The 11892-nt window shown below is 30.9% G+C and overlaps 1 protein-coding gene across 1 annotated transcript; it reads right to left on the reverse strand.

Moving 5' to 3' along the window:
- Window positions 1-4467: 4467 nt before the first annotated feature.
- LOC140920315 (protein PIN-LIKES 6-like) lies at window positions 4468-6205 on the reverse strand. The gene is made up of 4 exons (XM_073368475.1): window positions 6012-6205; window positions 5762-5836; window positions 5270-5391; window positions 4468-4707 (listed from the first exon to the last, which is right to left on the reverse strand). The coding sequence occupies exons 1-4, from the start codon at window positions 6183-6185 to the stop codon at window positions 4632-4634; spliced, it is 447 nt and encodes a 148-aa protein (XP_073224576.1). The 5' UTR covers window positions 6186-6205; the 3' UTR covers window positions 4468-4631.
- Window positions 6206-11892: the final 5687 nt, after the last annotated feature.

Genomic DNA, 11892 nt, shown 5'->3' on the forward strand with positions numbered 1-11892 from the left:
TCCTTGTTTCTCTTTGATTCATCTGATCATGAATATTTTGAGATAGCTAGATCACTATTTGATTTTTAATATTTATGGTGAAGTCAATCAAGTGGTTGATGTCTCTTATCTAAATCTGGTCTTTATATTTCCAATATTAATAGAATTTATGACTTTATTTCTGATTTTGTCTCCCAACCATTTTTAGCTAAGAGTAGTACTGTTGCCTTTCTTGTGGGCATATTGTCTTTTTTCTTTCTGTTTTCCCTTTGTTAGGGGCTTATCCCATTTCTTTCTTAAAAAAAACACTCAATAACTAATACGAATAATTTTATAGTTATTATATTCATCTGTAATTTTTTAATGAGTAAAAAAACTTAAATAACTGTTATTTTGAGTATAATTTTTATTTTTTTTGTATGAAAATACTAAATAAATGATATTTTAAAAATAATATTTTTGTAATTAAATTATATTATAAAAAATTGTAATAGTTTGCCTTATTTATTTATTTTTACTCAACGGATTCCAAATTCCTAGAAGTCTCTAGATGCTCTGCATTAGGTTAACAATTTTTATGCCAAGTTGTGCTTTCAATGAAGTGATAATGGTCAAAGGGCTTTATCTCTGCCACTTTCATGACAGAATTATCATTCCAAAAAATGGGTGATTTTTCTCTCATTTCAATATTTTCAAACATATAAACATATATGTTTCGATTGGTCAACTCAACTACACACGTAAAATACATCTCTTCATTAACTAATTCAGATAAAATTTAAGGACTATTGAAAAAAATTAGAGTAAGAAAACAAAGTTTCTGAGAAAAGTTGCATCCCCGTACCAACTTAAGTGGTCGGAGTTTCAAAATTGAGACCAATCAATCTATATAAAATAATAAAATCATAATTAATAACAGACAAAAAAACAATTAATATAATAAAATAAAAACTAGACAATAATAACATAAAAATTGTTTTTTTTACTTGGTTATAAAATTAATAATATATAAAAGATATTAATTAAAAATGAGTAAATATATGTATGTTAAAACTGAAGAAAAAAAAATTATCATAGTCTGAATTTGTTTCCAAGACTTCAAAATTGTGTGATTAATTGTAATAAAGTTTATCATTTTTTTAAAATAAAAAAAAAAATTAATAAGAGATATTAACACCATCCTTAACTTTAACTTTTGGAGAAATTTTAAATCTGTGTTCATAAATAGAATTTCTCATCAAAATAAAAAAAAAAATAAAAAAGTTTTGATAAGTATATATATGCACATCAGCACATGTGCAGGTGACGTTGTAATTCATACATTCAATAACTAATTATTTTATTTGAAATTTGGTATTCTGAAATGTTGCTCTTGGTTGCTATCAATATTGTTTGTGTGAATCTATATCAATATTTAGGGCTGATTTGGGGCACTTACTATCAATATCGCTTGTGTATATATTGTTTAAAATCATAAAACTTAAAAAATTTATTGTATGCATCTGAAATCTTATTACTATTAATTTTTAAAATAGAAAAAATTTATATGTTTTTAGATGCTACAAAATTATTTTTATTTTTAATTTTTATAAATATTTATTTTTATTTATATCCTTGAAAAATCAAAAAAAGGTTCTCAATATTATTTTTTATTTAAAAATGGTGATGTGTCTCGTTTTAATTAATGTAACATATGACGATTGTGTATTACTTGATTACTCAATTTTTTTATTTAGTTTAATAGTAAAAATAAATTTTAGTTTTATTAATTCTTAAATACCAAATTACTACTGCTTCGTCTGACCATAAATTTTCAGATTTAGATCTAAATCAAATCCATTTCTTTTTAAGTAGATACAAATGTATTTCAGGTTATATTCCTTCACTCCATCAACTTCTATTTATAGTTATATTCTTTTTTTTTTTTATTCTTTCTCTTTAACAATGCTTTAACAACAAATTCATCAGTTTTAGATAAGTTCTAACTCTTCCAATTCTTGGATGCTAATAACCCTGCGTTCAATATCATGTCATCACCCGAATCCCTACTCCAACAACAACAATGACACCGCCAATCAAGAGTTCAGATGTGTGATTTTTAGAGTTCAGATCTGTGATTGAGATTTTCAACCTTCTAGTTCCTTACATGCGAAATCACAATGAATCTCAAATCACGATGACTGAACCCTAACCATAAATTGATTTCATCTTTGTTCTCATAGGGATTTTGTTGGAATTAATTTTTTTCATTTTATGGGTTTGGAAGATGTATTTTGGGTTTAGAGAAATAGGTCTCTTTGGTTTTTCTTGAAAAAAAAATTTAGATTTAAAACTTTATTTGGTTTGCGATTGAAGTTACAATTATTTTGGAGTTGAAAATATGAAGAATGTTGTTGAAGGATGGCTTTATTTTGCAAGTTGTTGAAAGGGTGGTTGAGCATGTTATAATTGTGATATTTTAATAAATTTCATTAGTTAATTTATCAATGTGGTAAATAGATGGAAATATTTAATTAAAAACTATTAATGAAAATAATATTTTAATAATCAATTATTGTGTTTACACGGCTAGTATCAGCTATCTCATTCAAAGTTAATCATAAAAATTACAAAAGATTAAAATAAAAATAATTTATATTTACAAAAATTAAAAGATATATTTAAACTTTTAAAATATCTTACTTTCAAATTTTGTTTTAGATCTCCGCCTTTAATACTTCATTTTTTTTAGAGTTGCTTGTCAATTTTTTTAAAACCTATTTTTTTAAAACTACTTCTTGTCAACCAAATCGTGTGGCCAGTGTAGGAAACTAATAATCAATGGGGTCCGTGAACCGAAATCCGTTAGCAACTTGCTCTTTTAATCAAAAAGTGCAAAGCTGTGAAAATTGGAGTTTGTTTCCCAAAATAGAAACATATTGTTGATTTTACCTCTCGTAGATGCATCACGTTTTGTAAGCTTTTTGCTCTTGTTGAATTATGAAGATTCTCTTTCACCTATCTCTTCAGCTTTTTGTTTCATCCAAACTATTATAAATCTTTTTTTACGGTAGTAGTTCATAACTTATGGATACGAAAAATTATACTTTAATGATACTGTTTCATAAATTATGTATGTGAAATATTATATTTTTTCCATCTAAAAATAATCGATTTGTACAAAAAAAGTGTCATAATAATTAACTATTTTAATGTTCAATTCACTTCTATTTAATTATATTATTTAGATCATTTTTAATTCAATATTTTTTACTATATATTTATAACATTTATAATACACATTACTAGAAAAAACGCTTTTATATACTAATTTTTCGGTCACTAAATAGAAAAAATCGGTCACTAAATCCAATAACGACCGAATTAGTGACTAATTTAAATCAGTTGGTAAACTACTAGTCGCTAACTGTTGCGACCAAATCAGCGACCAAATTTAGTGACCGATTTAGCGACCGAATTTAGTGACCGATTTAGTGACTGAATTTAATAACTGATTTAGTGACCGAATTTTGTGACCGATTTTATGACTGAATTTTGTGACTAAACCGATTATTGAGACTAATTTAGCAACTACTTTGAATTAATTTTTTATGTCATTAGCGACCGATTTAGAGACGAAATTTGTTATATAAATTAGGCTAAATTACATTCGTGGTCCCTTAACTTAATTTCAGGTAACGTTTTAGTCCTTTATCTTTTTTTTTTTCTCGACTTGGTCCTTTATTTTAATTTTAAGTGACAATTTGATATTTTATATTTTAAAATTTCAACAATGACATCCTTTTTTATACAAAAATTCAAAAAAAAAATCAATCAAAACTCATAAAATTAATTATATTCTTCAATATAATACAAATTTCATCAAATTCGTAACGCAAATCTTCAAATAAACTCATATTTTCATACTTTATTTGATATTTTTAGGAGTAAATGACTAAATCGGGAAAAAAAAAAGATAAAGAACTAAAACATTACCTGAAATTAAGTTAAGGGACCACAGATGTAATTTAGCCTATAAATTATTATTTTTATTAAATATTTGGTCACCAATTACGTCTCTAAATATTACTGTTTTTTTTTTAAAAAAATACATTACTTTAATGTTCAAAAGAACAATAAAAAATAATTTTTTTAATTTGTTTTCAATATCTAAAAAATTCAAACACCAAAATCATTTGAAAACATTAATCATATCAATGTATATAATTAAAGAACATAATACATTTAACTAATATTTGTAAATACTCAAAATAATACAAATAAAATTTTAGTTTAAACATAATATATTTAGTTATAACAAATTACAACATATTGGTTTTTTATATTAACTTATCACTATCCATTTAACTCTTCACCATCATGATCACGAGCATCATTATCAGCAATCTCATCATCAAAATCACCAGCATCATGATCACCAATCTCATCATCATTATCACTAATCTCATCTTCATGAATTTGATCTCTAGTATATGGCATGGCTTTAAAGTTCAAGCTATTCATCAGTTGTTTTATCAAGTGGTTGTTGCGCTCAAGTGTTCTGTTTGTATTAGCCAATTCCTCAATATGATCCACGATAATTAGGTCTCTCTAATAATACAGTAGATTCCATTCAGAGACCATATACTCGTCCTCTTTTTATTCCAACAACCTCACACCACACATCTAAACTTACCATCGATGAGGTTGCCTCCCAATGCCAACAGACTGCAAGGAATCATGGCCTCCCTGATTACCAAAGAAACTTTTAGACATCATCACATATTATAGCTTTTTATGTATCTCACTCACAATGAATTTTGAAGATAAATTATTTGTTATCACTATTATAAAACTAATATATTATGGTTCAGTTCCATAATACATACTTTTGAAGTTTATCTGTTTATGGATTGTTGTATAACCAAAATTGACTGTTTTTGTTTTTTCAAAAGGAAAAAAAATTGAGAGAGAGAAGAAATTTTCTTCTAAACCAATAGCAGAACAGAAAGAAAAAAAAATTGACCTCCAAAACGGCTCAGTGTCAATATTGTTGTAAACTTGTAAACCAAAATTTGATGTTACAAGTTAAATGAATAGTTAGAAAAAACTAAGTCAGTATATGTACTCTGTGTATGGTGCAACAGCTGTAGAGGATACAAACACTAAATGTTATCATGGCAGGAAAAAAAGTTTCATGCTGAAAGGTGGTATGTTTTCTCAAAATAGAGAATAGTTTACATAAAAAGTTGATGGCCGAAACTATATGAATGCAAAAGCTCCCACAATATTGAAAAATTAAAAAGCATACCCAAGAATCATGCAACTGTCAGTGAAGAAGAATAGTGGAGCTTCAGGCGTACAGATCAATTTCTTCAGAAATGGGACTGCACCAAGTGTCATGGCTAGAATATGCCAAGCACGTGTAAACAACTCGATCAAAACCAACTCATTAGATATTAATTAACATGAAACATATCTATTTACCAAAAAAAACCAGTAAACTAAACTAGTTCACAAACATTACTTCCACTTGAACACAAAATCTCTACAAGTGTTTCCTAATAATTTTTTACTAAGATTTGTCAGGAAATCCAGATTTTTAGTGCACAAATCTGTTTCTCTAATTGCTCTACCAGATATTGCAGAAAACATATATTACATATGCTGAACAATCCTACCAGGATATAAATAACCACCAACCACACACGCCCAACACAAAATGAAACAGGGTGAAGAGAATCGAGTATATAAAATGAGAAAAAATAAATACTAGTTATAGGTTCAATAAGGAGAAACTCACTGATGCAATGATAGGGGGTTGAAGAATTTGCTTAAGCTTCAACTTCTTGTAAAGGAATGCTAATATAATTTTCATCTGCATCAACAAACATGTGTAAACATTGTATTCAAACAAGCCTCTCACTAGCAATTTAAGTGCATAAATATTAAAACTAAAATGTAAACAATAGTTTAGAAGCAAAATAAATATATTTTTGAAGTTGGACTTGAAGTACATCAGAAGAAAATTAAAAATTTAAACTCAATCTCACCTTCGACTTTTCTGAAGCACTTGAACCGACTAGATTTCTCTCCTCCTCCGCTGCCTCCTCATGAGTAAGCAATGGAACTTGTTCAGGTGCAACACCACTCTTTGTAGTACTGCTCTTTAATGGAAGCCTTTCATTATCAATGTCAAAAGTTCCCTCCGGAGGATGTGCCAACATATTAAATACATAGGTGTACAGGATGATAGAACCAACCTAAGACAAATGAGAATTAATAGCCAACTGCAACCATAAATTCCAGTAACACATTACCTCGTTTAATAAAAATTATCAAAAAAGTGCATATTATCAAATACCTTATATGCAGAATTTCATTACCCCTTTAGTTAAATAAATTAAAAATGATTACATCACAGAGAAAAAAAAAACAACAATAGTGAAGCATAATTAGAAAATTAGAATATAAATTCCTTATCTTTTGGTTCACGATAGCCGACGAGACGAAAAATAATGAGGGTTTTACGCCACAGTTGTAGTTTAACGGTTTAAGAGACCCAGTTGGCTTCACGTCGTAGTTGCGGAGGTTGGTTTGAGAGGGGATTAGCAACGAAATATGGTTTTAGGATTTGTGGTAGGTTGAGAAAGAAAAAAAAACTGATTTTTTTTTTTTTTAGAAAAATTGATTGAAAGCATCAAGAAAACCCAATCTTTGGTGGGAATAGTGAAAGAAAAGAAAGAGAAGTGAACGAAAGAATTGATATTGCTTTGGCTTAACTTTTGAACCAGATAGGTTGGGAGTCGATTACTTTGAGTTGTGGTGTTGAGAAAGAACTCTCCAAAGAAATGGGGTTTTAGGGTTTATTTGAGTAAATTGAAAAAGAAAAAAAATTGACAGAACAAATATTCAAATGTATAACTACATAATTTTCTTTTTTTATTTCTTTTTTTCTACTTAATTATTAAATATTTCACATTTTCTAAAAAAAATTAATTCTGCAAAAACTATTTCACATTTTTCTTTTTTTATTAGTAAAGAATATTAAATTATGTAATTAAAAAATAATTAGCGACTGAAATTTTAGTCGCTAAAATTTAGTTGCTATTTCAGTCTCTACTTTTTGTTAACGATCAATTTAGTGACGGAATAATATTTAGTTTCAAGGTTTAAAATTTCAGTCTCTATTTCGATCGCTAGTGTAAAAGGCAAATTTTATATTAGTGATAATTAGTGACTAAATTTTTTGTCGTTAAAATTTAGTTGCTATTTTAGTCTCTAAATTTCATTAGCGACCGATTTAGTGACGAAAAAATATTTAGTTCATAAATTCAAAATTACAGTCTCTATTTCAGTCGCCAGTGTGACTGAAAATATTCGGTCTCTAAATCGGTCACTATAGGCGAAATTTCTAGTAGTGACATCAATATTTAACAAAGATAATTTGATAAAATTAATATTTTTTTATTGTCTTTATACACTTTTTTTAATATGTGTAAAATAAATAAATAATTAAATTATTTTAGGATGGACGGAATAGCTTTTATGTATATTATGATATAGACAACAAATATTCAATATATTGTTGATGGTAAAATTGTTAGACAATATTATTATATATTAGTAGTAATGGTATTTTAGACAATTCTATTCTTTTATATATATAATCATTGTAACCATATTAACTTAAATTTAGTTCATTCTATGTTATGAAACCCTAGAGTGATTGTTTCTCTTCTTCCTCTTTTCATTGTTAACATGGTATCAAATAGCTTTGGTTGATTTTGTGATCTACTATAAAGAAGAGATAGATTATTTTGATAGAAAAGACAACCACCAAAAGAGAAGAGTAACCCTATTCCCGATTTTGTTAAATCAGACTCACAAAAAACATATATTGCGCATTCGTTAACCGTTGGATCGGGCTGATTTTTGGACAGCAGGTTCGCAACATTCAGGTCTTCGTCTTCAACGGTTGGATCAGCGAAAAGACGTCTGTAGGGGGAGAAATTGGTCTCGCACAACACCAGATTATCCTTAATTTATTTTGTCTCAGTGATTGTATTTGTCGTATTTTCCTGTCATTATTTGTTATGGCTGATGCTAAGGATGATTCTCTTCAAGCACATTGGAAAGCACATTGTCCGAAATTGGGGAGAACACATAAGAAGAATTTTAGGGGGTCATCGTCCAATGTTGTTGCTTCTGCTCCTTCTACCATTGGCTCTAGTTCTGGTTCTGTATACTCATCTGAGATGCTTCCCAAATATCTGATATTGCAGAACAACTTCAAAAAAAACTTCTTGCCACTCAATCACATGTCATGTTTGCCACATATTCTAAAGGTTTGAACTCCTCTGGTATGTCAGATATATCTCCTTCCATATGGATTCTTGATTCGGGAGCATCTTATCATATGACATACGATGATAAATCTTTTGTGTCTGTGAAACCTGTCTCGTCTGTGTCGGTTATGACTGCTGATGGCACTCTTATGCCACTAGCAGACGTTGGTTCTGTCTCCACACCTAACATGTCTCTTTCTGATGTTTATTATATTCCTAATCTTACTTTGAGTTTTGCTTCAATTAGTCAAATATGTGATCTCGGTTATTCAGTTATGTTTTCTTCCACTTCTTGTTGTGTGCATGATCCACATTCTGGGAGGCTGATTGGGAAATGTCATAGACAAGGGGGACTTTATGTTTTGGATGACCTGCGACTCCCAGATACTGCAGCCTCCATAACTATTGTTGACTTATTATCTAGTTTTCGCTTGAATTCCTTATCTTCTAGTTTTTATCTATGACATTCTCGCTTTGGACGTGTTTCTGCTTCTAGATTAAAATATTTGGCTTCTACTAGAGCCTTAGGAAAGTTACAAACCTGTGATATCTCATATTGTTGTGGTTGCAAACTTGCTAAACTTCCAGCTTTACCGTTTAGTAAAAGTGTTTTTGTTTCATATGCACCCTTTGATTTAGTTCACTCTGATGTTTGGGGTCCATCACCGGTTCTCACCAAAGGTGGATCTAGATATTATGTTTTGTTTATTGATGATTACACTTGTTATTGTTAGGTTTATCTTATGAAAAATCGGACTGAATTTTTTTACATTTATCACATGTTTCGTGCAATGGTCAAAACTCAACATAATTCTGTTATAAAGTGTTTTCGTTGTGATTTAGGTGGTGAATATACCTCTAATAAATTTTCTGAATTACTTGCTTATGATGGCACCCTCCACCAAACATCTTGTACTGATACTCCTCAACAAAATGGAGTTGCTGAAAGGAAACACCGTCATATTATAGAGACTGCTCGCTCCCTTTTGTTGTCCGCTTCAGTTCCTAGTGAGTTTTTGGGAGAAGCAGTTCTTACTGTTGTTCATGCTATTAATAGAATTCCATCCTCTATCATATCAGGTTTGTCTCCCTTTGAAAAATTGTATGCTTCTACCTCTGATTATCACTCTTTGAAAGTTTTCGGTTCTACATGTTTTGTTCTTCGCCCTCAAGTAGAGCGCAGTAAGTTGTCTTCTCGTTCAGCCATGTGTGTTTTTCTTGGTTATGGGGATGGTCAAAAGGGTTATCGTTGTTATGATCCTCATGCAAGAAAACTTTATGTATCTCGTAATGTTGTTTTTCTTGAGCACATTCCTTTTTACTCTGTTTCCTCTGATTCGCAGATTACTAAGAGTTCTGAACTAACCCATATTGATCCGTTTGGTCCTAATGATAGCGCTTCTAGTGATTGTACTATTGAGAATTGCAGGACAAATACTACTACTCCACATGATGACATCCCTCTTGTCCCCCCGGCTGTCCAACCACCTCCTGCGATTGTTGATCCTCCTCGTTACCCTTCTCGTCAACGTAAGTCTACTCAGTTACCTGATTTTGTCTATTCAACTTACTCAGCTTCGTTTGCTTCTTTCTTAACCTCTATTCACAGTTTGTCTGAGCCCTCTTCCTATAAAGAGGTTGTTCTTGATCCTCTTTGGCAGCAGGCTATGGCAGAAGAACTATCTGCATTGCACAAAACCAACACTTGGGAATTAGTACCTCTTCCTCCTGGAAAACGTGCTATTGGGTCTCGTTGGGTATACAAGATCAAAACTAAGTCTGATGGGTCAGTTGAGCGCTACAAAGCACGTCTTGTTGCTAAGGGTTTCTCTCAACAATATGGTATGGATTATGAAGAAACTTTTGCTCCTGTAGCCAAGATGACCACTATTCGTACTCTTATTGCAGTTGCATCTATTCGTCAATGGCATATTTCTCAAATGGATGTCAAAAATGCTTTTTTAAATGGTGAGCTTCATGAAGAAGTCTATATGGTCCCTCCGCAAGGAGTTTCTCATAATCAAGGGGAAATATGTAAGTTAAAAAAGGTTCTATATGGTCTTAAACAGGCTCATCGAGCTTGGTTTGAGAAATTCTCTACTGTGATCACTTCTCTTGGTTTCTGCTCTAGTGAACATGATTCTGCATTGTTTATAAGGTCCACCACTTATGGTCGCATTATACTTTCTCTATATGTTGATGATATGATTATTACATGTGATGATGTTAGTGGAATCAATGAGTTGAAATTGCAGTTAGCCAAATAGTTTGAGATGAAGGACTTGGGAACTCTTCGCTATTTCTTGGGGATTGAAGTTGCCTACTCTCCTAGAGGCTACCTTCTTTCTCAATCCAAGTACATTGCCAACATTCTTGATCAGACTCGTCTTTCTGATACTAGAGCAGCAGATACTCCTCTCGAGTTGAATGTGAAATATGCTCCCTCGGATGGTGTTCCTTTACCAGATTCCACTTTGTATCGTACTTTGGTTGGCAGCTTAGTGTATCTTACGATTACCAGACCCGACGTTGTTTATGCTATTCATGTTGTTAGTCAGTTTGTTGTCTCTCCCACTAAGTACATTGTGCAGCAGTTATTCGGATTCTTCGTTATCTTCGAGGAACTCAATTTAAAGTCTTCTCTTTCCATCGTCATCCTCATTAGAGTTACGAACTTATTCTGATTCTAATTGGGCTGGTGACACCACATATCGTAAATCCACCACAAGATTCTGTATCTTTCTTGGAGACTCTCTTATTTCTTAGAAGAGTAAGAAACAAGACATTGTCTCTCGCTCCGTTACAGAAGCTGAGTGTCGTGCTATGGCATCCACTACCGCTGAAATAATTTGGTTGCGTTGGCTTTTGTTTGATATGGGTATCTATCTTTCTGAGCCAACTCCGATGCACTGCGATAACAAGAGTGCTATTCAAATTGCTCACAACTCGGTCTTTCATGAACGCACCAAACACATTGAGATTGATTGTCATCTTACTCGTCATCATCTTCAGCATGAAACTATTACTCTACCGTTTGTTTCTTCTTCTTTATAGATTGATGATTTGTTGACAAAGATGTATTTCATTAAACGTTTCTGTTTTTTAGTTGACAAACTCTCGATGCTCCATGTTAATGTATCGTGAGTTTGATGGGAGATGTTAGACAATATTATTATATATTAGTAGTAAGGGTATTTTAGACAATTCTATTCTTTTATATATATACTCATTGTAACCCTATTAACTTAAGTTTGGTTCATTCTATGTTATGAAACCCTAGAGTGGTTGTTTCTTTTCTTCCTCTTTTCATTGTTAACAAAAATATCTATTGAATATTTGTTGTCTCTAAGATTCTCACGTATTAATATCTATTGAATATATTATTGATGGTAAAATACCTTTCACTCTCCCTTTTATTGGTCTTTAAGATTCTCATCTAATTTTTTCTATGCACCATCTATAAAAGGGACAGTGAAAGGTTGAAAGAATCAATAATTTAGAAATTTGAATTTCTCCCTTTCTCCCTCCTTACAACAATGGCTAGAGGTAACTATTTTATGTGCAAAATTTATTCCATATTTGATGG

Source organism: Cicer arietinum, chromosome 5 (assembly GCF_000331145.2).
Source record: "Cicer arietinum cultivar CDC Frontier isolate Library 1 chromosome 5, Cicar.CDCFrontier_v2.0, whole genome shotgun sequence".
NCBI lineage: Eukaryota > Viridiplantae > Streptophyta > Magnoliopsida > Fabales > Fabaceae > Cicer > Cicer arietinum.